The sequence below is a fragment of the Protomyctophum bolini genome, assembly GCF_963924005.1.
Source record: "Protomyctophum bolini genome assembly, chromosome: 13".
Classification (NCBI taxonomy): Eukaryota; Metazoa; Chordata; class Actinopteri; order Myctophiformes; family Myctophidae; genus Protomyctophum; species Protomyctophum bolini.
Window position 1 is genome coordinate 27,279,358 of NC_137874.1, and position 27,717 is coordinate 27,307,074.

General features: G+C 43.3%; 3 protein-coding genes across 3 annotated transcripts; 1 reads left to right on the plus strand and 2 right to left on the minus strand.

Annotated features, from left to right (window-relative positions):
* Positions 1 to 1,908: 1,908 nt before the first annotated feature.
* Positions 1,909 to 7,474, plus strand: ftr82 (finTRIM family, member 82). Its single transcript, XM_080781255.1, has 7 exons — positions 1,909 to 2,722; positions 4,506 to 4,601; positions 4,964 to 5,197; positions 5,744 to 5,903; positions 6,025 to 6,081; positions 6,223 to 6,288; positions 6,378 to 7,474. The coding sequence occupies exons 1-7, from the start codon at positions 2,132 to 2,134 to the stop codon at positions 6,896 to 6,898; spliced, it is 1,725 nt and encodes a 574-aa protein (XP_080637381.1). The 5' UTR covers positions 1,909 to 2,131; the 3' UTR covers positions 6,899 to 7,474.
* Positions 7,475 to 8,789: 1,315 nt separating this feature from the next.
* atp5l (ATP synthase, H+ transporting, mitochondrial F0 complex, subunit g) lies at positions 8,790 to 11,753 on the minus strand. Its single transcript, XM_080780726.1, has 3 exons — positions 11,589 to 11,753; positions 11,013 to 11,173; positions 8,790 to 8,984 (listed from the first exon to the last, which is right to left on the minus strand). The coding sequence occupies exons 1-3, from the start codon at positions 11,638 to 11,640 to the stop codon at positions 8,886 to 8,888; spliced, it is 312 nt and encodes a 103-aa protein (XP_080636852.1). The 5' UTR covers positions 11,641 to 11,753; the 3' UTR covers positions 8,790 to 8,885.
* Positions 11,754 to 13,846: 2,093 nt separating this feature from the next.
* Positions 13,847 to 27,464, minus strand: nherf4b (NHERF family PDZ scaffold protein 4b; the record flags this gene model as incomplete). The annotated part of the gene is made up of 16 exons (XM_080781107.1): positions 13,847 to 13,975; positions 14,069 to 14,290; positions 14,953 to 15,168; positions 16,615 to 16,814; positions 17,290 to 17,394; positions 21,691 to 21,817; positions 22,180 to 22,328; positions 22,481 to 22,585; positions 23,552 to 23,780; positions 24,473 to 24,583; positions 24,701 to 24,837; positions 24,997 to 25,201; positions 25,308 to 25,513; positions 25,640 to 25,704; positions 26,155 to 26,182; positions 27,455 to 27,464. The coding sequence occupies 16 exons, from the start codon at positions 27,462 to 27,464 to the stop codon at positions 13,943 to 13,945; spliced, it is 2,148 nt and encodes a 715-aa protein (XP_080637233.1). The 3' UTR covers positions 13,847 to 13,942.
* Between the last annotated feature and the right edge of the window lie 253 nt (positions 27,465 to 27,717).

The following is a 27,717-nucleotide window of genomic DNA, read 5'->3' on the forward strand; positions in this document are numbered from 1 at the left end:
TACCTTATTGATTCACCTTCGCAGTAAAATAAAGATTAAGTTATAGCTACAAGTCAGCGATTCAGGTGTTCAAACTAACACAGACTGCGAGGGGACCAGACATTTGACAGCTTCTAACACCTGTATTATATACTGAATATTGTGCCCCGTCGGTCTGTTCCAGGTCATCCCAAACACCATGTGGACACTCAACACAACCATGAGAACCATAACCAGGACTATTCGTTCAAAACCATTCCCCTGGCTTCCTGTCTTATCAAACAGCCCCTCCACATATCCAACAAGCTGCAGTTACTCAATGGATGCTTCAAAAGGTCAAAGACTCGGTCCATCTACCAATCCATGCGAGCATGCCTACCCACTGATCGCCTTCCATCTAGACCACTGTTTCCCAAACACTGGGTCGGGACCCATTTGTGGGTCGTGGACACATTTTTTAGTTGTCAAATGTGTTGTTAATGCAGCAACACAAAGAGAAAAATCTGCACAATAACAAATAGCAAGGATTTGAGCCCTTTGGGCTTGAACCCCTAATAATAATAAATTAATTAATGGCTATTTGTTGCTTTTTCTGTCATTTGTTGGAAACCAGCTTCTTCTCACATAAAATCAAAGCCATATTGTCTCTGTGCAGCCAAGCCAATTTGCTCTTCTCCAAATAACAGGTAGTTAATCTGTAAGCACAGAGAGCTCCATTTATTCAGCAAACGTTATCTCAAAAAAAACAAAAAAAAAACAGGAAGCAAAGCAAAACTGGCTTATCAGAAACCTGACCAAATATGGAGAGAGGCGAAACTGTGTGTGAAATGATGTAAGACGTGGATTGAAGGTGGAGCTAAATTGAAGGCTGTGTACTTTACACAATCTTAAATTAGCATTTTCCTCTACAAAACAATAATTTCAGATTATTTTTACCTATAGGGACATATTTTACGCGTTGACATTTTAATAGAACTAAAGGTTTTTTTAGCTGATATGATTTAACAACATACCAGGGTAGTGAATGTGTCATCTACAAGTTCTGTCTGAGTTATCAATAAATCAAAGAAACAAGGAGGATGTTTTGGGTTTTAAAAATGCAATTTTACCTGTAGTACAAACAAAAATATTCAAAACATCTATTACCTCACTAGACCTTTTTCACCTGGCGGGAATGTTGTGTGGCTTTCTTGGCCTACAAAGTGAATATTTTCACTCTGTTTCACTCAGAGCACATATCTTCATACCTGTTACATATACACCTGCTAAAACCGACCTGACTGGTCAGACTGGCTACAGTGTAAATATACCACTAGCTCAAGGGTTGTGCTTAAATAGTTCTCTGGTAAAACGCCTGGAGTTATCTGAAACTCTGATATAATTACACATTTTTGGAGGGGGAAAAAGACGCTGAATACATAATATTCACAACAATATGGTCCATTTATGCTTGTTGAAGTGTATTCAATGAAATAACTATAGCAACCATTTGTGATATTTAGAGACAAAATCTGTATGGAACTAGGGGCCACTAAAGTGGCTCAACTGGTAAGAGTGCATACTACATAAATAAGGCTATAGTCCTTCCCGCAGCTATCCCAGGTTAAGATCCAACTCAAAGCTCTATCATTATAATATAAATCTTTACAAAAGAAAGGAGGGGGAAAAAAACTGTATGGAACTGAACAATAATTACAAATATTAAACAACTAAATAGGGACTGTGGTATATAGTGGTAACTACAATAACAAGATGAAAAGAACTGTCTGGCACAATATCTGTGCATTTTACAATTCATTCATTCATTCACTCTCTCAGCCTACCCCCTTTCTCAACAGCCCGCCCTCTCTTTCCCTCGCCCCCTCTCAACCACTCTCTCTCTCTCTCTCTCTCTAGTATCTTCCTGTAGCCTTCGCTCAACCTGCTTATCTGAACTGGGCTGGGCTCGATATACTCACAGCACAGGGGGGAGGGCCTAGTCTGCTTTCAATCAATAACCTCTGGAATTCAGAAATACAAGTAGGTCCTGTCTCTGGCAGGTTGTACCACACTCTTGAGGGCGGGCTCCCAGGCGCACTAGGCACTATCTCTGTATACGACTGGCATTCTCTCTGTTATTGCTGGACTGCTTGTATTTTGTTTTTGTTTAGTGATGGCTGATCCGGTGTCTCCAGACTACTTCAACTGCTCATTATGTGTGAGCCTTTTGAGGGACCCTGTGGCTATCCCCTGTGGCCATAGTTTCTGTATGGATTGCATCAGTGGCTACTGGAATGAGGCTGACTACACAGGGATCTACATTTGCCCTCAGTGTAAGATAACATTCACCCAGAGGCCTGTGCTACGACCCAACGCCACACTGACCATGGTGGCAGAGAAGATCAAGAAAAGTGGACTGAACCTCAACGTGAACTCTACCCCAGGGAACAACTATGCTGGGCCATCCGATGTGCCTTGTGACTACTGCGCTGGGAAGAAACTCAAGGCAGTGAAGTCCTGTCTGAACTGCCTGGCATCCTATTGCGAGAAACACCTGAAGCCCCACTATGAATCTGCCACTTTCAAGAGGCACAAGCTGGTGGATGAACTAGGGAACCTGGACAGGAAGATCTGCCCCCAGCACCAGAAGTCCCTGGAGCTGTTCTGTCGAACAGATCAGATGTGTATCTGTGCTATCTGCACAGTCAGCGAACACAGGGGCCACGACATCGTCTCAGCTGAGGCAGAGAGGAGTGAGAAACAGGTAGGGAATGTTTAACCCCCGTCTGTTAAGTCACTATCCTAGCTGTTAAAGTGGAGCCAAAATACTGTACATCACTGTCATGCTGTAGGACAGGTGCCTTGTGTCAATAATATATCAAAGAAATCACCTCGATCAACTGCCTCTGTACACTTAAGTGTAATTCCAAGGTATTCATTGTACTTAAGGGAGATAACAGTTGTATAAAAGATATATTACAGTTTTACAGTTATGATATATATGAGACCACTCAGCTTGGCACATAACAATGTTCACTCAGGGGAGTGCTCTGCTGTTGCATAGTAGATTCAAAGTTATTCGCCGAGACACACCTTGAAAAGCTACACATCCTTGCACACTCACTCATCGGTGAAGTCATTTGCGTTAAAGCGGACGTGTTAGTATTCCCATCAGCCATCCCCCCCGTCCCCTCCCCAGTATCTCTTGTGTCTGTACTTTGACCTAGTTCAGCTGTACTATCAGCTAGCCTGGCAGGCATTCACAGCCAAAACAAATGCAACTCTCCAATTGGCTGGTTTAGGACTGGAGGAGTCAGTTATTGTCAGTTCTTTACACTCATTTAAAAGCGTATTTGTGAGCCAGTGCCCAGTGTATCTTCTAGTGCACAGACGATACACTAGAATTCCCCCTCTCACCCACACCACCCGCTACACTGAAACCCACCTGTGGGAGTGGGGCAGTGGTGATACTGGAATGCCAGGACAAGAAGTCAAGGCCTTCAACACCTCCTGCCAGTGAACCAATCACAAAGCCAGATTGTAACCATGACTACGCGCATTCAAACAACTCCCTAATGTGTCATGCAAATCAGTGTGGACAAGTAGTAGGGCAATAGCAATACCTACTATAAATCTGAATCTTTCTGAGCGCTTAGAATGTACATGCGTGGGATGGCCTTATGACATCCCAGGATGTGAAAGAAGACATAATATTGTTGTGGGATGAAGTAATGACTGAAGTTCTTTGGGAGGGTATTTTTTAAACGAAATGGGGAGTCTGGTTTGTTTCATCCCGAGATTTACAACCTGCAGTCTCCCACATCTCACTCCTCTCTTTCACTCTCTCCCCTCCCCCTCTAATCCACCTCCCACCCCCAGATTCTCCACATTCCTCAAGCTTATCTTGAAGAATGGGTTGGTGGGCTTGAGTAAAAGCGGAATTAGAAGCCCTCTGTTTTGTATGACAGTACTGTGTGTGTGAGCACCTTGAGACATCTCTTTTAAAAGTCAGCCAGGCCCAGTGGTAGATTCACATTCCTGACGTGACCAAGATTCCATTGGAGACCCCCCCCCCCCCCCCATACACTCTATCCTCCAGAGATAAAAGATGACCATACTAGAAAGATTCTCTGGGCTGGGCATTATTAAACATGCACTAACAATCCCCCATTTATTCCCCCATCCTTGATCCATTAAGTACAAAAACACACAATAATTAAGCATGCATGAACACTGGTGAAATAAATAAATAGTACACTTAGAATTTAGTCAATGCAACACACAGCAAAGTGAAATGGTAATTTAGATGAAATGTCACTTATGGAGTGCTTAACTACCACTATACTGTGCCAAATACCGAAAATAGCCAGTGTAAAGGCTTGCTGTGTCGATCGGTTTATTTTTGATATTTTTGTCTATTTAATGACATGATAAAAATAGGGACGCCAGGTTGAAAGTGGTTAAGAAACACACTATAGTGATTGCGATTCCAAAGGATGTCATTGTGTGATGTAAATAATGTACACTCACTCTCATTGGATCCACAGAAACTCCTAGGAGTATCCCAAGCTGAGATTAGACAGAAATGCCAGGACAGGATGAAGGAATTGGACGAACTGAAGACTGCCGTGGACTCACTGAAAGTAAGGAGTCAACTATCATCAATCATCATCATTCATTAATATGATTACAGTAATTTCACAAGGAAGACAAATCATGACACAAACTGTCAGCTTAACCACTTAAGCCTCTATATACTTTGTCCTACAAGGGATAGCTGACCTTCAAGCTCGCAACACGTAGCATTGTGGCGTGTTATGAGCTTGTAGATATAGCCATTCTTTGCTATTTGGGGAAAACTGTGTGAATTTGACAATAATGTTATGTTAATGAAAAAATAAATCAAAATAAAGCTTGATTCTTTACTGTAATTCTTGAACCTTATGAAATGAGATGCAGCTAGTAATCTGAAGGTTACTGACGTGACCTCCTGTGTCCTGTCCAGAGCTCAGCGCAGCGAGCCATGGTGGAGAGCCAGAAGACGTTTGAGGAGATGATTCGTTCCATTGAGAGGATGAGGTCAGAGGTCACCAAGCTGATTGGCATCAATGAGAAGGCTGCGTTCAACCAGGCAGAGTCATTGATCGAGCGCCTGGAGCAGGAGATTGATGAACTGAAGAAGAAAGAGGCCGGTCTCAAGCAGCTGTATAGCACTGACGACCACATCCACTTCCTGCAGGTCAGTCCATTTCATATACAATAACAAATTTTAATTTCAATATTTATTTTCATATATATATATATATTTTTTTTTAAAGACTTATTTTCTCTATTTTTCTCTTCTTTCCAACTGGGACCCCTCACGGCCCCATAAAAACCTTTGTAATAATTCAGTTGTTAAAAATATGGATAATTCATGAGTTTTTTTTCCTACTTAGTTATATTTTTTGTCCAAGTATTATTCAATATAAGAAATTGGATTGTTAAAAGCTTCATTCATGTGGGTGTCAACTTTCACATAATGGCTCATTAGTCAGTGTCTGTTGTGCATCTATGAAAAACAATAAAACTAGGCGCTGCCCTCTGTTTGTTTTTGGCAATGGCGCTACTTTGAATGTTATATTTTGCATATTTCTACTGTAGGCTACATTCATTACCTACACATTCCTTTCACTACGACACTGGCTGAAGGTCCAAACCTAATATTTAACATTTCCTAATACGCTTTTGTAGGATACTAAATGTACTGAATGACTATTCTGAAAACTTTGCTTTTGATCAACAGAATTTCAACTACCTGTGCACCCCCACTGATGATGGTATTATACCTCGAGTAACTGTGAACCCCGACTTCTCCTTTGGGGCAGCCAGGAAAGCTGTGGCTGAGATCAAAGACCGTCTGGAGGAGTATGGCAGAGAAGAACTTCTGAAGATCTCAAAGTCAGGTACTGCATCATAGGCCTACTGCATCACATTTTAAAGCATCTCTGCAAACCTTGATGCATTAAAGTCAGTGAAATTCTGAAGACTTGTTTCTTACCAGTATACATGTTTTACATATTACAGTGAACGAGATCCCAGTTTACAATACAGAAAGTCGGACGCTAGACAGAAGGAGCAGAGGTGAGCACATATACATTTCTTACAGCAATACAATATTATGTGAGATTAGTTATTATGTTGTTGTACTACCTGAGGCAGACCAAATTTTAATAATTAAAGGTCATTAACATATAATATAACCGATTTTCTCTCCATCTCCAGTCAAAGAAATTACAGTGGACAGTGCTCCACCTCCGGAGCCCAAATCCAGAGCAGATTTTGTGAAATGTAAGCATGAAGCCATTACGTTTGCCTAGTGTGTTTTAAAGTCACAACATCACACAGGATAATAAACTGCTTGATTTATCTTCATTCAGACTTCTGCCAGCTGAGATTTGATGGCAACACTGCCTACAAAGAGCTGCATATCTCCGACAACAACAGGAAGGTCATCAGGACCAGGGACCTCCAGCCATATGGTGAAGCCCCAGAGCGCTTTGACAGCTTTGCCCAGGTGCTGTGCCGAGAAGCTCTATCTGGAGGCCGCTACTACTGGGAGATCGAGTGGAGTGGCGAGTTCTCCGTGGGAGTGGCCTACAAAAGCATCAGCCGCAAGGGTAAAGGCTCCCTGTGTCTGCTGGGTTACAACGATAAGTCCTGGAGTCTCCTCTGCTCAGACACTGGCTACTCCGCCTGGCATAATCGAGTGGACAAGGCCATCACTGGTCCCCACTCACCCAGGATAGGAATGTACCTGGATCATGGCGCAGGCATCCTGGCATTTTATAGCATAAGTAACACCATGACATTGCTGCACAGGTTCGAGACCACATTTGTTGAGCCCCTCTATCCAGGTTTTGGAGTTGGAACCTCGGTCAATATCTGCCAACTTAAGTGAAGACTAACTGCCTATTTTTGAGCGGTGCTGCCGCTCAATAGACAGCTTTCTGTCTGTTCGTCCGTTTAAGCACGGAATGTCCATGACATCATGTTATTGACATCATCAGACGTCATCATTGTGATGAAAGGCACCGCTCGCTTCACACAAAGCTGAATATTTTGCTCATGTTTTGTTACTGGTAAACTCTATTTACACATTGCCTTTTGAAGTTTTCTACATGATTGTTTTTTTTTACCTTAACACATACTGATGGATTTCTATAAATGTACAAAGTTTTGCAGATCATATTTAATGTGCGTGTATATTTTGGGATAGGCTATAACCTATGCATTGATTAAAATAAGTTGTACATGTTCTCAAATTACAATAACTGTAACATGGCTATGAGCCGTTATTGAAACAATTATTCCAGCATAATAACACCAATATTGAGCAATTTACTGAAAAGTGTTAACTTTAATTGTTTTTACATAATGTTACATTTATTTAAAGTCTAGTTAGTTTATTGATATGAATGACAACCATAATGTAATTATTACACAGAAAGTATATAAGCTTGTTTTACTAATAATTAATCACTCACATCTCAATAAAGAGTATTAAAAAAGCTGTGATTTGTGTGCATTATAATTTACTTTGTTCCTCTCTCCCCATTTATCAGAGCAAATAATGAATGATAACAGTGCATAGCATTTGAACATGGCGCCATCTTTTGGTTGATCAAGTCATCACTGAAAGATTTTATAACTGGGATGTAATTCATTTTGATGCCATCCTAACATCAACATCAAACAGGAAGATAGACAGGAAGATAAGAGTTGTACATACAATGTATGATTACAAAGCACTTTACAGAGGATAAAGGTTAAGCCAAATGATGAGATCAGGGTTTTGTTAATATGCATTTGGCTTTTTCAGCGGTAACCTGTTTTTGAGTAAACTTGATCATTTTCATGGTGAATTTCCCTACAAGGTTATGCGATTATGTAAATAACATCCATACTAGAACTTAGAAATATGCATTTCTAAGTTTCAAGGGTGTCCCCACCGAGCTAAATTAGCAAATAAAAGCATAAACGCAAGTTGAACCACTTAAACTCTGCTAGAGCCGATCTACAAGCCAACACCAACATCACTTCTATTTTTGAAATAATTGAAACGAGTATTTTTTTAATCATGTTAATCAAAATCTAGTATGGGGGTTCCAGACATCTTTTCAGATGGCCCCACGCACACACACACACACACACACACACACACACACTAAGTAGGGATCATTGACATGAAAATGAGAACCACTGGCACTGCCATAGGATTTTCTTTTTAGTTTGAGTGTTTTTGTGCTCACATAGCTACAATCCAGGACTGAACGAATAAATGATGTAACTGTATGGTAGTGAATGTTAAAGCAGTACAGATCTAGCAAATGTAGACCCTGGTCAAGGTAGGACACCTGTCGGTTGACCATGTCAAGTTATTTTAAGCAGCAGTGCGCCGGAGTTTCATTGTTCACTATAGGACACCATCTTGAATGCATTTCAAACATAGTTACAATTACGGCTCTGCAGGGAAGTGAGACCAAGACCATGGATGTATGGATTGTAGCTTTAAGAACATTTCAATCATGGACAACAGAGAACATGCCTTTTTAACCACTCACCTTTAATTACTTCACAACACGTTTTCTTCCTTTCAACAGATTTCAATTCAACATACATATTTGAGTGAGTAACCATTTAGAAAATGATTTACTTTTAACCAGAAGACCTTTTCTTGAACTGCCAAACTAACTATGCATATGATAAAGCAAGTGTTCATCTTACTCCAAAGGTGATGTGAATAATGTATGTATAACCAAACAGGTCAAGTAAGCACTAAGACAGTGTAGTTCTTAACAATAGACGTTTATTGGTTCCCATGATACATGTGTTAAGTCGAGCATACAATGCTCAGAACAGCAGAAAGTATTACAACAGTCCAAAACTCAGACATTGTAGCCAATAACGCCTCCTTTGCCGATGCACTCGCCAATATAGAACCACATCAACACTTCGGTGGCCACCAGTCCATTTCTTAATGCATCCTGTGAGAGAAAGATTGGACCAAGATTTAAATAACAGCTGTAGCTTTCATTTGTATACTGTCAAAATAGCCGGTCTGAAAGGCCACAACAACGGATTAAAACATATGCATAAGTAAATTCAAACAAGCTGCCATGCCAACAAAAACAAATTTGACAGTGTGGTTTGTGATCACTTGATTGCCTTGCATGATGGCACAGCTCAGCTTGACAACACTAGGAAGTTTTAATTTACAAGACAAATATACAGTAAGAAGTTTAAACATGTTGAATGTTGGTGGTCAATATCCACGGTTAACCGTGGCGTGACATAATACTTATGTTGAACAGACACTCGCCTGAAAACACAATCACCCCGGGTGTACAGCCAGCAGAACTGCTCAGCCTGGTATTCCTAAACGTAACCTCAGTAAACCTGATCCTAAATTTAAGCCCAGTAAAACTATACCTAACCCTAAATTTATGTCTAACCTTATTCTCAAATTTCGTAGTAAAACAAACACAAGAAACGCCCCACCAAGCGGTCACCGTGAGGTTGGCAGAAAATAAATGAGGACGAACGTGTTATAAGGCAAGCATTCCAGCAGTCGAGAGTAGCATAGCTCTAATGCAAAGGCATTAGAGCTATGGATCAGAGCTAAGGTTCATGTAGTTTAGTAGAGATAGCTATTCATTAATCTGGTATTGGTACACCACCTTTGAAACGTAAACATCAAAGCAGAGTGTGAGTCAAAGACTATTTCAGTTTAATTTAATTCACCAATACCTCATTCAGTTTGCTAAGTTACTGGAAGCACACGGCACATGTAGAAAGAGAGAGAGACGACTCAAGCAATAGTTAACGTGGATATCATCTAACAGCTTCAATTGCTATAATTTCCTGTAATAAAGAAAAATATGTTTCCTGCATCATTGCAGAAAACATTTTTGCTTGCCTTCTCTTTTCATGCGTCATTTTTAATGACTGATGCGTGTACAGAGTTAACCCTTCTTTATTAGATGAATCTCGTTTGTATAACCAGAGGGGAATGTCAGAACTATTTTCTTGTAACAAGTGAACACCATAATTCTACCTCAAAGACTCCCCTAGCCCCTTTTGGGATCCTCAGTTAGCTTTTCAGAATTTTGGATGTCGCTACCCTAGGGTCCCTCGTAGCTTATTCCACCCTCCATAGGACGCAGATTTACCAACTCTCTGTTCACCGAGACCTGCCGCATCACTTGAGTGTTGGTGAGATGTTTGAAAGATGCATACAACAGCTTTAGGAGACAACGGAAACGTGTGCGAAGCGGCACTAATTGGTGTTGCTGTTAAGTTTTTTTGTTTTTGTTTTGGCTTCTCTGAAATTCTCTTTTCCTCACATCCCATGTTCCGCCTCCCAAGACACAACAGCATTATAAACATCCTGCATGTACGCGATAGTCCAATCAGAGGCAGTAACTAGGACGTGCAGCTAGCCAGTCTCCGCTCGGGAGGCGGTACAATTGGAAGTCAATAAGGAAGTCAAGGAAGAGAGGAGAGAGAAGCAAATTTTTTTTTAAAGATAAAAAACGGCATCGGCGGTTAATGTGGTTTCGTACACGTTTCCGTTGTCTCCTATAGCTGTGTTATGCATCTTTGAAACATCTCAGCCAACACTCAAGCGGCACCGCGGCTCTCCTTGAACAGAGTATGTAAATCTGCATCCCATGGAGGGTGGAATAAGCTACGAGGGACCCTATGGTAGCGACGTCCAAAATGCAGAAAAGCTAACCGAGGGTGCCAAAAGGGGCCAAGACTTCCCACATCCCTGGTCCAGTCGATACAAGAAGAATGGGCACTAAAATTGGTCATTTTGTCCAAAATGTTGAATTTTGTCTTCTGCCCTGAATCTGCAGTGCAAACTGTTCTCAAGTTCTTTCACTGAATAATAGTACAACAAAACACAGCTAAAGCAAACAGGAATCAACAGCAGCTTCATATTGTTCAAACAAAAAACCTGCACTGCACAACTCAGGCAACAGATAATGTGGCCAATATCTCCTCCTCACCTTCACTGTCGTTCGTCCAATGCCGCCTGTCTGGAAACTCTTGACGAGACCCTTTGCGCTCTCAATAGCTTTGGGGATCTCAGCAGGAGAAGGAGGAACCAGCTCAACACGAGCGTAATGCCAGAAGGTCGCTAACCGGGGTCTGGAGTAGGTGACAGCGGCTAAAGAAGACAGCAGTCATAAGTGAATTTAATAGGACGACACTGTCCGCCAGCTACATAGCTAGGCTACAAGTTTGATGCCAAGGGTCGTTAATGCTGCGATGTAGCGTGTTGTTGCATGCTAGCTGCTAACAAATGTAACTGTGTATATATATAATTATATATATATATTCAAAGTTATAATGCACGTTCATTTCGCTGGGAATTGTATACACCACACTGCTAACTTTAAGACAAATTGTACATCCTAATACCAGCGTTATCCCTGAGGCTAGGTCAACAATTAAGGATGGACATAGATCAAAATAGCTAGCCTCAGCTTAGCAAGCAACTGCCGGCCGGCGTCACTGCCATCTCATCTGTGTTCGTTTAGGCTATGCAGACATAACATTAGAACAAAACATTATCTACTTACCGCCGACCAATGTGGGTACTTTTGCCACGAACTTCTGTACCGCCTGTGCCATGATAATGAACCGAGAATGTAGTTTCTGCTACTACCTGAATCTGACAATCTGTCAAATGAATGTCACCTCCAGCTGAAGGACCCACGAATTTAATGTAGCTGGCCACGCACCTGCCTGTAATTTTATCCCTCCCCCCACACACACACACACACACACACACTAGACCTGGCACTTTTTGCAAGAGGTGACGTGAGGTTACAAGAGCAGCAGGAGCCAATGAAAATCCTCGATATGTCACACTACCCAGTTGATAATTTGATATTAATAAATAGCTATTTATAAATGTTACTGTTAGCCAGACATGGAAATCATTATAATGGTAATCATTTTTTCTTTAGATAGATAGCTTCTTGCTGCGCCCCCAGTGGTTTATATGTGTATTTTTAATGGCAGTTAACTTTCATACAGTAGGCTATGTGATTGTCACTGGACATGACATTGCCAGACAATGTCATGTCCAAATCCTAGAAATGTCCTATAGCCTTTCTATGGGGGTTTAAACATATATTATACCTATGGGTTTAAATCTGATATGGGGTAAGGAAATAAAGCAACAGTCATTTTAAATGAGTGCATTGTGTTTTGTATAGACTGCATAGTAAGAAGAATACAATAATTGAAAATGATGAGAACTGTGCTACTATGAATTAAGTAACATTGTACCCTGTGTTACATTTTAATAGAGCATATAAGAACACATGTATATGCATCTCGGAGGAAAATATGTTCCAGTTCTACCAAAAATATACAATGTCTGTATAATTTCCTCTGACTCTAATTATTTGAACATTTTTTTATTATTATGTGACCCAGGCAACATATATTTTAAAATATAAGTTACATGCTGATCATGTCTTATGCAAGCTGATTAGGCTGATGTCACGATTATGGGTCATTGGATAACGAAACATGCTTCAAACATATAGCCTACCTAATTACACATTACAGTCTTGCGTAAATTACACACACATAGACAGCGGGTTCGATAGGCCAAAGAAACTAATTGCATGGTAGAGAATCACTTAATTGAGACGTTTCTATCCTATAGTATCTCCATCAGGTCAGTATTAGCCTACTGACATGATGAAGCTCATTGGCTAAGACTATAACACTAACTGAGCAAGTTGGTTAACAGAAAATAAATTGTTATGGCTGAGTAAAATAAAATACAATAAACACAATTTGCCTGAAAATAGATTACCCAGCTATGACCTTTTTCATGAAAAAAAATGAGTAGTGATATGGCTGACTGAGTAAAATAAAACAATCTACCTGAAAATAGATAGCTATAAGTGAAGAGCAATTTCCGCAATTACCATTTCCGCAATTTCCTCAATTTCCATTGCCGCAATTTCCGCAATTTCCATTTCCACCATTTCCACCATTTCCGCAATTTCCGCAATTTCCATTTCCGCAATTTCCATTTCCACCATTTCCGCAATTACAATTTCCGCAATTTCCGCAATTTCCATTTCCGCAATTTCCGCAATTTCCATTTCCATTTCCAACTATTAATGGCAGCTGGGTTTCATCATTCAAATAAAATAGAATTCTGTCCGTTTAGCTATAAAATTATGTCAGGGAATAGGGATACACAGTATATGTCTTTCATTTGCATTGCATCTCCCCCTCCCCCCCCCAAGCTTTTATTTTCGTTCGAGTAATAGTACAACTCTAATAGTATTACTTATAATAATGTAATTAAAGATAACTTCATTCAGATTTATTTATTTTTATTTCATTTTCCAGATTTATTTTTCTTCTTTTTTTTTTTTTTTCATTGGTGGGCCAGTCATAATGGTCCCGCGGGCCTGAGGTTGAGTAGCCCTAGGCTACCACTGACCACTGAGTGTTATTGTATTTCTCCCATATGATATCATGTACATAAAGCATAACCATCACCTAGAATATTGCTCGACTCCTATTTGCCTCATCAATCAACTTCTGATTGATCCAGAATTCCAGGACAGATCCCCAAGGCCCAACAGATAAGCATACGTTGCTGCAGTAATAATAATACAGTAAGAATAGCTCTCTACCAGTCTTAAGATCTAAGATGTAGATGTTCCTTGTACAGCTTAAGTAGAAGTTTGATTGATTGGTTGAATACTTTATTAACAGTTTGCAAAAGGTACAGAGGTTATACAATTATATAGGTTATACATTTATACAATAATGCTAAAAGGATAACAAAAAAATCGATATAGGCTTGTTTACAGTCCTGTGTATTCAATTCATCAAGGCATATACTGTAAAGACAAAATGTATGATGATCCATCATGAGTGCTTGGCTATTTTCCATTTACAAGGCTGATATCTCAACATTTTCGTCCTCCTGTGGAGTAAAAAAAAAAAGAGAGAAGAAAATGGATCAAAGAAAATCAAAATAACATGACTTACTTTTAATCCAGCCACATAATTTCTTTACCTCAACTTCATGAAACTCTGTCGTAGAGGCCGCCTTCTGACTCTCTTTCAACGTGGTGTAGCCATCTCTATCCATAACCATCAAGGAGAGGAAATTCCCTCCTTCCCTCACCAGCATAATCACATCTTCCAGATCTTTTCCCTCGACATTATGTCCATTGACCTCTATCAGCACATCCCCCTCTAATAGTCCCGCTCTCTGCCCTGAGCCCCCCAGAGCCACCTGCAAGATCAGAAGACAGTACATCACTGTTAACCACATGTGTGTGTGTGTGTGTGTGTGTCTGTCTGTCTGTCTCTCTCTCTCTGTCTCTCTCTCTGTGTCTCTCTCTCTGTGTCTCTCTCTCTCTCTCTCTCTCTCTCTCTCTCTCTCTCTCTCTCAACTGTGGCCAGTTTTGAGCACTCTTTCACTGCTACTCTTTGCCAACATGTCATTAATGTTTTTTTTGCGGCTTTCGCCTATATTTTATATTTTTTATAGAGGGACAGACAGTAGGCTGACAGGAAATGGGGGAGAGAGATGGGGGAGTGACATGCAGTAAAGGCCGTCGGGATCGAGAGTCGAACCCGCAGCAAACTGCCAGACTCGGGCTACCGGCCAAGGTGCCTGGACCGCTGAGCCACGGCCCAGGCCACAGTAGTCTTGCAGAGGGCAGACAGGGTAGGGGTCAAAGGTTTTGAGGTGATGTTCTTCCTCTTTTGCACTAGGTATGGTGGTGTGTGGTTTTTTAATGTTGTACGGGTCACTGTGTGCCTTTGTTGTCTTGTATTGTATTGTATTGTAGATCTGTATCTGTATGCTGCAGGGCGGGTCCTTGGGGTCCAAGACAAATTTCTCCCTCAGGAGACAAATTAAAGAAACCTTGAACCTTGAGTCTTTCTTACCTGGTTGATAAAGGTACCAGGCATATGTTGGATACAGCTCAAGTTAAAGTCAAAGCCCAGAGGGCCTTTCTGAAGGAAACAACTTCGCCGCCTGTGGATGTCAGCTGGTCCTTCTTTCTGCGTATGCTCTATTACAAGAGATGCTGGCGCACTGCATTCCTGTTCTCTTTCAACAGCATTATGCTCCTCACAAAAGAGAAGTGGGGATAGACCCAACTGTATAGGGGAAAAAAAGAAAGTCAAAAGGAAACATCTATTATGTCAGTCCTCTTGCTGTAAGCCAGCGGTTCCCAAACCTTTTTGGCCATGCACCCCCTGTTACCTCCAGACCTAGCTGAGGCAACCCCCCACATGGAAATATAAATTACATATGCTATCTAGAGACATATATTTCCTTTTTATCCACATATATGCACATATATGAACCTGAATATGGCATAATATATGCAGCATAGGCTATATGCTGCATACTTGCCATATATTGGCATAATATGTTAATATATTTAAAATAAAACCATAGCACCACCATTAGACATTTCATGTCGCGCGCCACAAGGGGTGCACGCACCACAGTTTGGGAACCACTGCTGTAAGCCATTGTCCTATAGGTCAGTGGTTTTCAACCATGAGGGGGTTCAAGCTAGTTCCCAGTTGGAACCAAATGGACCCTTATTAGATCTTTAACTCTTGAGAGCATAAAATGAAACCAAATGGACCCATAACCATAAGGGTCCATTTTACACTCCATTTTACTCTCAAGAGTAACATTATTGTTAAACATCTGCATTACTTAATTTACAATAATTCTACACAATTCGAGAATGTACAATAAGTGTTATTTTGCCTGTTATCTCTCCTATGGTACCAACATCAATACAGCATGGAATTATGTGGACAAAATCGTGTATCCAAAGATAACAAAATATATTCTTTAGTTGTGTGTCTGAGACGCTAAATATCATCAAATGGTGGTTCGTGGCTCAAATGCAGAATAAATAATTGGCCTTGATATTAAAAAGGTTGAAAACCACTGTCCTAGGTGTTTCAAATCATTTCACAAAATGGTTGCTCATTTGATTAAAGACCTGTAATTACTAATTACTAAAGTAACCTTTAGTTAATGATCAATCATCACTGGTGGTGTAAAGTAACTAAGTACATTTACTTAAGTACAATTTAGAGGTATTATATTTCCAGTGCAATTTCCAGTGCTTTTATTTCTACTCCACTACATTTCAGGGGCAAATATTAGTTACTAACTTACTTTACTACAATTATTTGAAAACTTTAGTTACTAGTTAATTTGTAGTTTTTGATTATTATTACAAAACATACATTAACCACTTCAGCCCTATTTAAACTTTGGCTAATCTACAAGCTCACAACGCATTGCATTGCAACGTGTTGTGAGCTTGTATATCTGCTATTTTCTAAATATTTTAATATTTGAATGAGACATTCTGCATAATGAGTAATGACTAGCTTTACTTTGTGTATTTAACTACATTTTGATGAAAATACTTTTGTACTTTTGCTGAAGTAAATTTTGAATTCCAGACTTTTACTTGTAAAGAAGCATTTCTTTATAGCAGTATTGATACTTTTACTTAAGTAAAAACTTAAGTAAAAGTACTTTTTCCACCAATGATGATCACACTGTACCCGTGAGTAGAACCCCAGCCCTTGGGGTGTGATGGTGGTAAGAGTGACTTGTTGTCCACTGTGTCTCACTTGGTCCACAACCTCCTCATGCGTCAGTGACACAATTAACTCTTCATTGACTTCCAGCAGCAGGTCACCTTCCTGCATACCGGCCCTCTCTGCTGGACTGTCGCTGTCCACCTCACGTATAACATGACCTACTGTGTGCACACGCACGCACGCACGCACGCACACACACACACACACACACACACACACACACACACACACACACACACACACACACACACACACACACACACACACACACACACACACACACACACACACACACACACACACACACAGTTAGACAGGAGACCGTTTTTATTGATTGATTTATTACAATAATGCTATTTGCAATATGCTTTTCCTTTGCTACACTGTCAAATTTCATTATTCTTTTTTATTTATTAAGAGAGTATTAATTTAACTCTGAGATTATACAAATGCATGGGGGTCCATCTGGTTACATTTGTACACTCGTATTGTATTTACATTTTTGTCCACGCAGAGGAGGCTCTATCTACAAGAACGGCACTGCCTGCACTGTTGCCACAGCTGTATTGTAATGTGACTTTAAAAGCCATGAACCATAAACATTACTTGAGCACTGCGCTTATTTGTTTTCCTTACCGACACGGCCCGACGATGTCTTCTCCAACCTTAGGAGGAATCCGCAGCCTTCAGACTCAAGGCCAAGATGGATCTTTCTGGCTCTGTGAGGTAGGTTATGTAGCGCTATATTGGATCACTCCAATATATGATAGTTCCGTCCGCAGGCGGAGCGTCGAGCGGACTTACCGATGATCCCGTGCTAACAGCCACGGGAAAATGACGTGTGAGTGAGGCACCGCCTCCCGAGGTTACTTTGCTCGCACACGTCATTTCCCCTTCCTCTTTTCTTTCCTCGGCGTCGTCGATGGGTAAGGACTAAGGTATTTACCGTAAGAAGCGTATAACTCCTTTTGAGCAGCCAGCTTGGCTCCTCTCAGAGTTGCCTTCTTGTATCAGTGTGTTGGAAGCTACTAGCTAAAAACACCACCGTGCTACGGTGGCACGGGCCGGTCGCCCGTGCCGCGGCGTCAGGAGGTTGCCCTTGTTGGACTAGCTGTCTTTCGTTGTACTGTACTGTCTGTCTGTTTGCCGGTCCCTACCCTCCCGGCTCTCACTTTCGGGAACGGACGCCTTCCCTATAGACGGTGCGCAGCGTGTCTCGCTAGCCCACTGGGCAGCTATAGTGACTCGTCTCCCAGGGGAAGAAGGAGACGCCACGCGTTCTCTGCTCCCCCCGTCTCGTTACTGTGACTCGCTCTCCGTGAGGAGCTGTGGTGATTTAAATCCGTCAGAATAGCGCGGGTATTAAATCGACCGCTCACATGACGCAGTACACCAGGCACAGCTGAGATCGAGAGCTCAGTTGGCTGCGGTGCTAATTCACATTGCAGTTGCACAAGCACTACACAAAGTATTGTTACTTGTTTTGTCCTGTTTGTCCCTCCGTATAAAGCCAAAGGCTAATAAACGGTATGGGATAAGGTCTTCCTATACTATATCATTAACACAAGTGTCTGTATACCATATGGCTTTTATCATGTGTGATAAAGCTTTGTACATTTGTAAGTTTCATGAGCAACTGGTTATTTGTATTCTGTCACCCCTGTAAAGCCCAAGGCTACTAAGTGGTGTGACACAGTTTCTCTATACTATACATTGCAACTAAGTGACTGTATATTATACTTATTTACACATATTATGAAGTTAACATGGAAACTGTACATTTAACTCTTTGTGTGCTGTCACCCATATGAGCTGAGGGCCAATATACGGCGTGTGATACAGCCTTGTATATTTATACATCGCACAGTTGTCTCTTGTTGGTATTCTATCACCCGTATGAGCTAAGCGCCAGCTACGGTGTGTGATATAGTTATATTGTATATACGTACGTCATTACATGGGTCTGCGTATATAATGTTTTCTGTGCTGTCACCAGTATGAGCCAAGGGCCAATATACTGTGTGATACAGCCTTGTATATTTATACGTTGCACAGTTGACTCTTGTTGGTATTCCATCACCCGTATGAGCCCAGGGCCAGTATACGGTGTGTGATATAGCTACGCTGTATATTCTATATATATACACAGGTCTGCGTATATGATGTTTTCTGTGCTGTCACCAGTATGAGCCAAGGGCCAATATACTGTGTAGTACAGCCTTGTATATTTATACGTTGCACAGTTGACTCCTGTTGGTATTCTATCACCCGTATGAGCCCAGGGCCAGTATACGGTGTGTGATATAGCTACGCTGTATATTCTATATATATACACAGGTCTGCGTATATGATGTTTTCTGTGCTGTCACCAGTATGAGCCAAGGGCCAATATACTGTGTAGTACAGCCTTGTATATTTATACGTTGCACAGTTGACTCCTGTTGGTATTCTATCACCCGTATGAGCCCAGGGCCAGTATACGGTGTGTGATATAGCTACGCTGTATATTCTATATATATACACAGGTCTGCGTATATGATGTTTTCTGTGCTGTCACCAGTATGAGCCAAGGGCCAATATACTGTGTAGTACAGCCTTGTATATTTATACGTTGCACAGTTGACTCCTGTTGGTATTCTATCACCCGTATGAGCCCAGGGCCAGTATACGGTGTGTGATATAGCTACGCTGTATATTCTATATATACACAGGTCTGCGTATATGATGTTTTCTGTGCTGTCACCAGTATGGGCCAAGGACCAATATACTGTGTAGTACAGCCTTGTATATTTATACCTTGCACAGTTGACCCTTGTTGGTATTCTATCACCCGTATGAGCCAAGGGCCAGTATGCGGTGTGTGATATGGTTATACTATATATTCTAGACGTACACGGGTGTCTGCGTATATAATATTTTCTGTGCTGTCACCAGTATGAGCCAAGGGCCGATATACGGTGTGATAAAGCTTCATGTATACATTTGTAAGTTCAATAGTAACGGTTCATCTGTATATTTATCTCTCTGTGCTGTCGGTCACCCATATGAGCTGAAGCTAGGCCAATATATGGTGTGTGATATAGCATATGTTGTATATTATATACGTTACAGGGTAACTGGGTATATAATATTCTCTGTCTTGTCACCCGTATAAGCCACGGGCTAACGTACGGTGTGATAAAGCTTTATACATTTGTGAGTTCAATAGTAACTGTTTATCTGTATATTTAACTCTTTCTGTGCTGTCACCCATATGAGCTAAAGCTAGGCCAATATATGGTGTGTGATATAGCATATATTGTATATTATAGACGTTATACAGGTAACCGGGTATATAAGGTCTTATCACCCGTATAAGCCACAGGCGAATGTACGGTGCGTGATACAGCTTTATGTGTTCCTGTGTTGCACAGCTGACAGGTGACTGTTGTCTGTAGACTATCACCCGTATAGGCCAGGGCCAATATACGGTGGGTGCTGAGGTTTATCTGCCAGTATATTGCACGTTACACAGTAACTATGTATTATACTTCTACCCTATTATGCGTATACGCCAGGGGTCGATATACGGTGTTTGATGCAGCTTTAAATGCTATATATTTGCCTTCTGTCACCCGTATAGGCCAAGGGCCGATATACGGTGTGTGGTGAAGTCTGATGTGTATGTGTACGTTACATTACATCAGTGACGGTGTATATAATATAATTTTGGCCTGTTGCCCGTATAAGCCAAAGGCTGATATACGGCGTGTGATACAGCCTTATATATATATATATTTTTACGTTGCACAGTTTAAACTGCGGTTTGTATTCCATCACCCGTATGTCCCAACGGCCAAGGTACGGTGTGTGATGCCTTTTGCTACCAGTATATTAATACACAAGTGACGGTGTATATTATACTTCTGTCCTATCGCCTGAATAAGTGCGATAAAGCTTTATATATAATATACTGTACATATTATATTTCTGTCCTGTCACCCGTATGAGCCGAAGGCTGATATACGACGTGTGATGCAGGTTTATACAGTCTAGCTTTGGCGATAGCCTTCGCTGCTTGTTAGCTTAGAGCTGGCCACAGCCCATCGGGCACTGTGTCTGCTTTGTTGCCTGGGCCTAGAGCATGCACACCCAGTGGTGGCAGGACTCTGGCCTGGGCCGGCCTTGTGGTCCAGGCATCTAGGCTGGTATCCCGGCCCGACAGCGTGTCGCGGGCTCGAGTCCGATCCCGACGACATTTAGGCGTGACCTAGTAGGGAGGTGACTAGGTAGTCAACCTTTCCCCTTGCGCTGTCGAGCCTGCGACCTGACGGGCTCTATTGGCTCGCTTTATGCATCCTGGCTAGAGGCCGTCGACCCACAAGGCTCCTTCCCTGGTGACAATCGCCTCCCCCATCTGGGACGGTGCAGCACCGGGATGGCCACTTCCCACCTGTGAGTGTGGAAGATTATGGGCAAGACCCCACCGGCGGTGGCAGTCTCCCTGCTGTGGGCACTCCGGCTGTCAGACGCCGTAGAGAAGTACGATGGCTGCTGGGACCTGCGACGAGTCGACAAGTCACCAGCTCCTGAACGGCACGTCAATGTCCTGGCCGCTGTGGCCCGCCTTAATGCAGCCATGCTGCTGGGCTCCTATGTTGCACACTTGGTCTTTACGCTCCAAGGTGCCGGCCAAGCCAGGACAGACAGAGCAGTGAAAGTATTCTGTCCTTTCTCCACCGGTTCCACCTGGGACGGATGGTCCGACACGTCGACGTCCTAGAGCTCAGAGCTGTGCGCCTAGCTCTATGGGATTTTCCTCAGTGTTTGGAAGGCCGGCATGTGTGGGTCGGGTCAGACAACACTACGGTGGTGGCCTTCAACCATCAAGGTGGATTGAGATCCCGCCGTCTCCACGAGATGACGCGGGAGCTTCTAGTGTGGGCTCATGAAAGAGCCCATCCATCCAAGCCACTGGAAATACCTCCGGTTCGCCTTCGAGGGAGAGTCCTACGAATACCAGGTACTTCCCTTCGGGCTTTCTCTTGCACCACGCACCTTCACAAGATGCATGGATGCGGTTCTGGAGCCCCTCTCCTCCATGGGCATTCAGGTGCTGAATTATCTCGACGACTGGCTCCTCTGTGCTCCGTCCATGGAGCACGCAGCCAGGGACACCAGCCTCCTGTTAAAACACATCCAGGAGCTAGGGTTGGTCCTGAACGAGAAGAAGAGCCGTTTGTCCCCTTCACAAGACGTGGTCTTCGTGGGGATGGCTATAAACTCATCTCTCATGAGGGCGAGTCTGCCCGCCAAGAGAGTCGAGACGATTCTGTCCTTTCTCCTCCGGTTCCGCCTGGGACGGACAGTGTCCGTCGGGGACTGCCAACGCCTACTGGGCCTGCTAACAGCGGCCTCGTCGCTGGTCCCCTTAGGCCTCCTTCATCTCAGGCCGCTGCAGCGTTGGTTCAATGCCCACAAGCTGCATCTGCGGCGACACAGACATCGTCGTCTCCTGGTGACGAAGTCCTGTGTGCTCGCACTCACTCTGTGGCGTGCCCGCTCCTTCTTGGAGTCAGGGAGGGCGCTCAGCAGGATGACACGCAGGGAACTGGTGTGCACCGATGCCTCTCTGGAAGGTTGGGGTGCTGTGTACAGGGGCATGGCGGCCAGCGGCCGCTGGAGTCCGCCATGGTCTGTCCAACATATCAATGTGCTGGAGCTCAGAGCTGTGTGCCTGGCGCTTCGGCATTTTCTTCAGCATCTGGAAGGCCGGCATGTGTTGGTGCGGTCGGACAACACCTCGGTTGTAGCCTACATCAACCATCAAGGTGGGTTGAGGTCCCACCGTCTCCACGAGATGACGCGGGAGCTCTTAGTTTGGGCTCAGGCTCACTTCCCATCTCTTCGGGCCACGTATGTCCCGGGGGTCCAGAACTCTGCAGCGGACATGCTGTCCAGAGACGGACCGAGAGAGGGGGACTGGCGTCTCCACCCTCAGGTCGTGCAACAGCTGTGGAACAGCTGCCTGCCTCCCAGGAAACCGCTCACTGCCCCAGTTGGTTCTCACTGGCAAAACCTCCAGGGCCTCTGGGCCTGGATGCCTTGGCTCACGACTGGCCGCTGACGCGGCTCTATGCCTTCCCTCCTTTCCCCCTGATCCAGGCTACGCTGGACAGAGTCGAGGGGGAGGGACATCGGTTGCTTCTGATATCCCCACGCTGGCCGAGACGCCCTTGGTTCAGGGTGCTACTGTCTCTGGTCGCGGGGACACCGTGGCAGTTGCCTCAGAGGCCCGACCTGCTTTCGCAGGCTCAGGGAGCCCTGTGGCACCCCCGCCCCGATCGCCTCCAGCTATGGGCTTGGCCCCTGAGAGGCGCAGGTGGTCGGGTCTAGGTCTCCCAGAGGGAGTTCTACATAAGTTGCAGAGTTCCAGAGCCCCGTCTACGGTTGCAACATACCAGGTTTGTTGGCGCCGGTTCCGCACGTGGTGCGCGACCTGTGGTGCTGACCCGGAGCACTGTGATGTTCAGATTGTGCTACACTTTCTGCAGTCACTGCTGGACGAGGGCAGGGCGGCCAACACTCTAAAGGTGTATATGGCTGCTATCTCTGCATGCCATTCTGATGGCTTTGACGGACGGCTGGGTAACCATCCATTGCTGTCACGCTTTATGAAAGGAGTAAGGCGCCTCCACCCAGTGAAGGCTCTTCAGGTCCCCACGTGGGACCTTGGCTTGGTGCTCTCAGCACTCGGGAAGCCTCCCTTCGAGCCCCTGGATACTGCCTCTCTTCAGCACCTTTCATGGAAGACTGCGTTTCTCTTGGCAGTCACCTCTGCAAAGAGGGTTGGGGAGCTCCATGCGCTCTCAACGAGCACAGAGTGTCTCCAGATGGGTCCTGGTAAAGCGAGTGTTACTTTGCGACCCAATTCCTCCTTTCTGCCGAAGGTTCTGTCCGTGGGACATGTGAATCGGCCTCTTCACCTGTCTGCCTATGTCCCTCCCTTGAGTGGGGAGGGCTCGGGTGATGCTCCTCACGTCCTCTGCCCGGTGAGGGCTCTGGACGCCTACGTCGTGCGAACGAAGGCGGTCAGACTGACTGATCAGCTCTTCGTATGCTACGGTGATAGAGTCTTGGGCCAAGGCCTCTCAAAGCAAAGACTCTCACATTGGCTTGTTGATACAATTGCCGGTGCTTACCACTCGGTGGGGCAGGTTCTGCCGCCCGCGGTGGTGGCGCACGCGGTTCGGGGCATGGCTACTTCTTGGGCGCAGCTTAAGGGTGTCCCCCTTTCGGACATCTGTGCCTCAGCCAGCTGGACGTCGCCTAGTACCTTCACCAGGTTCTACCGCGTCAATGTGGTCCCTGAGAACCGGTTGGAACAAGCCGTTTTAGGGGTGGCCTCTGCTCCTTCGGAGACAGTGGGCCCCTCTTTGTGATTGAGCTGGGGCTGGCCGCTCCCACCGGGAGGGCCTGGCTCTTGTTCTCATTGATAGGTCCCCGACTGATCTGGTAGTGTACTATCATATATTGGAGTGATCCAATATAGCGCTACATAACGTAGGTTACGTAGGTAACCACGGTTATGTGAGCGATTGGATCACTCCAATTATAGTCGCGGTGATCTATCACGCCTCGGAAAGGGTACGAGGAAGGGGAAATGACGTGTGCGAGCAAAGTAACCTCGGGAGGCGGTGCCTCACTCACACGTCATTTTCCCGTGGCTGTTAGCACGGGATCATCGGTAAGTCCGCTCGACGCTCCGCCTGCGGACGGAACTATCATATATTGGAGTGATCCAATCGCTCACATAACCGTGGTTACCTACGTAACCTACGTTATGTGGGATCGCCATGGCAGGCAGAATAGGCATCTTGTGCCTGATGTAGTTACTCTCACTCTGACTGTCAATCACCAAGATGGTGATATGGTGGCCAAATTTCTTCACCTGTTACCAAGTAAACTTTATTAATTCATTGAAATGTTTCCACAGATTCCTGTGAGCAGAAATAAGAGTGTATGGCCAGCTTTGTGATGAGTGGAATGTAAAAAAGGATATTCCTACCATCTTGCTTAATGCAGAGTGAGTGAGGTCAGACACTATTGCTCCGTCCATCCACACCAGACGATCTCCTTTACACACTCCCGCCTTCTCTGCTGCGCCTCCAGTCACCAGGCCAACAGAAAATCGACCCTTCTCTCCTAAAAGTCAGGAACAGTAAATATCAGTAGTGCAGTAAATACCATTGAATTGTATGAATGTTATTCTCCTTCAAGGCATTTTATTCTATAAACACCTACAATGTTTTTCATTGGACATCATTATGGTACTAACATGACAATGACCATCACATTCATTACCATCTACTGGTGTGAAGTTGATGCCCAAGCCTGCATTTGGGTCTCTGATGATGTGACAGAGCCTGGGTGCTTTGCGACCTTCCCCCTTGTGTGCCATGGCCAATGCTCTGAGGTCCAGACCTCGGGATACAGCCTGGTCATAGTCATCCCCTTCCAACACTAACAAACCTAGGTGTTGTCCACTTAGCTTTATCTTCCTGGCCACCTGTGCGTAAATAAAGTGACACATAGAATGAGTCAAAATGCATTTAGCTTAATATGTCAGTCCGTTTTGGTGCCATAAAGTTATGAAAGTTACAAAGCAGTCTCACCTCAGGGTGAGAAACATTATCGATAAAACAGTCGTTGACCTCCAGAAGCCTATCTCCATCCCGAAGACCACTGCGTTCTGCCACGCCCCATGATGTCACCTTTCTGATCACATGACCTTGACAGCCCCTTTCCACACGTAGGTGGAATCCATAGGATTCTCCCTCCTCTCGTTTGAGAACACATAGGCGCAGGGTGGGAGTCCAATCTGATGAAGAGGAAGATTCCAGTTGATATCATATAGATTCTAGAATCTCTGAGCACTGTTTCCTAACTCAGAAATACAACCAGCTTTGGAAACTGGTTAATGTGTGCATACAGTAGGCTACAATACCTGCATCGTCTGTCATGACCATGATGGGGTTGTCTATTCCCTCCTTTGGGTTGAATGTAAATTTCCTTCAAACAATAACATATGACAAGTTATCAGTTACAAGGTATTTGATGATCAAGTTGGTAAACAGGTGATAAGTACATAGCATACATTTGACGTAAAGGAATCATTTAACTTCAAGTCTGACATGCATAGATTATTATATAATGGCATTGGTTATTATACACAGCATATATTCACAGTGCACAAGTCATTATCTGTGCACATGGGAGCTTATCTTGGGCCCAAAGTCTTAAAGCGTACTACCAGTTACAAAAGTCAGCAGGCATAGTAGAGGAAAATACAATATTAAAGAAACCTTCTGGAACTCTAATGGCACATAATGTTACACTTTTCATTGTGTCAATTTCATTATGGTCTCTTACACACTGTTATAGTAGGATAGAGTGTAAGAAATACCATAATGAAAAATGTTATTATGGATGAGGAATATTGAGATGAAAAGCAATACTTACTCTGTCAATCCTATCAATTCCACCAGACCTTAAAAAGACAGATGAGCCAATGTTAATAGATCTGGCCAGTGATGGTAACATTTCGGATTCACTAACAAACAAATATACACAATATCATTAGTCAAAGCACAATAGGAATAATATTCATTCAAACTTACAGCTACAGCAACAATATATGCGTCGTGGTTTTCTGCACTAAACTGAGGTGAGACATCAGCTTGAGTTCATTTAACACTGTAGCAGCAGATTACATTTATCTGTCAAGGCATCATAAAGCTGGGTTACGACCAGTGCATGATTACATTCGTCCTTTGTCCTCTCTATTATGAAGCTTAAAAAACCTACGTTCTAAATGTTCAACAGAGAATTGAAGAGAAACATGCCTCAGAGATACAGTAGATGGGTCTGACCAGATCAGAACAGAACAATTGGAGAAATCGGGGTACTCATTTGCGGTCATGGAAACCTGCTAGTTGGTTATCAAATAGTTTTCTGGGTGGTATCTTATATCATAAATAGTTTAGTTCAAGCTAAAATGAAATAAAATTTGCTATTACTAAGTGACCATGTTCATCTAGGTAGGCCTACTGTCAATACTCAGTATATAGTGTGGCCTAAAATAATAATTTTATAAGAGTATACTCCTATATGTTTCCAGTATCAGATAGATGATTTATGCCAGAAAACAATGTTAACCCATGCTGATGTGCAAATAGGTGAAGCTGTTGAATAACAAATGTTGGCCATGTTCAGTGTTGATATGATATGGACCTTAATGAAATGTTCTGATTAATTGAAAATGGTGGACCTTGTTGTAACGATATAACACTGACGAAGTTCTTAGGACCGAAGCGTTTGCTACTTTTAATTGCACTTTGAGCACAGAGCACTTAGCATGTTCAAAGAAAAGAAAATATGTTTTCTTAAGTCTCGGTCAGGAGTTCTACTTCATTTATATACAAGCGAGTCTTTTTCTGTCAAGTGGACCCTTTTGTAAACAAGTGTAATGCTTAATCATGGTGTCGTGTCGTCCACAGTAACAGTTTTTGTATTGACTTGTGCTTTTGTTTGAAATGTACCCATTCTGCATACTGTGAAATAATTACCTTTTCAATCAATCAAACCTATAGTTGATATTCTCTCTGAAACATGTGAATTGTGAACCTAAACTCCTGACAGAAATCCAATACCATTTTCTCTCAGATCACAAGCTGACTCATCACAAACCGGAACTGGTTAACTGCAAGTTCTTGTGGGCTAATGGCCCAGTGTTTGTTTTTCCCTTTTTCCTGCCATAAACCTTCTGCCATGGCGGACATTTTAAACTGGCCTTCCAGACCAGTCACATTAACAGCATGTTTACTCTGCTTGGGAACTAAGGCACTGCACAACATGCACAGTGCACTGTGCACACACTGACTGATCTGACAGTAAAGCAATGATTGGTGGTCATTACATAACATATCATACGTTTTATGCAAAAGCTATTATATGTATATATGTAAGTTTAGAAATTATAACCCGTCCCAAAGTGAAAAACTACAGTATTAGCTTACCGGATGC

Excerpts from the sequence above, each read along its gene's own strand:
- ftr82 (XM_080781255.1), top strand. The coding sequence starts at position 2,132 with ATGGCTGATCCGGTGTCTCCAGACTACTTCAACTGCTCATTATGTGTG. Across the intron at positions 5,198-5,743 it reads ACCACATCCACTTCCTGCAG|AATTTCAACTACCTGTGCAC; the intron begins GTCAGTCCATTT and ends TTTGATCAACAG. Across the intron at positions 5,904-6,024 it reads TCTGAAGATCTCAAAGTCAG|TGAACGAGATCCCAGTTTAC; the intron begins GTACTGCATCAT and ends TACATATTACAG.
- atp5l (XM_080780726.1), bottom strand. The coding sequence starts at position 11,640 with ATGGCACAGGCGGTACAGAAGTTCGTGGCAAAAGTACCCACATTGGTC. Across the intron at positions 11,174-11,588 it reads AGTACCCACATTGGTCGGCG|CCGCTGTCACCTACTCCAGA; the intron begins GTAAGTAGATAA and ends TGTCTTCTTTAG. Across the intron at positions 8,985-11,012 it reads TTGGACGAACGACAGTGAAG|GATGCATTAAGAAATGGACT; the intron begins GTGAGGAGGAGA and ends TTTCTCTCACAG.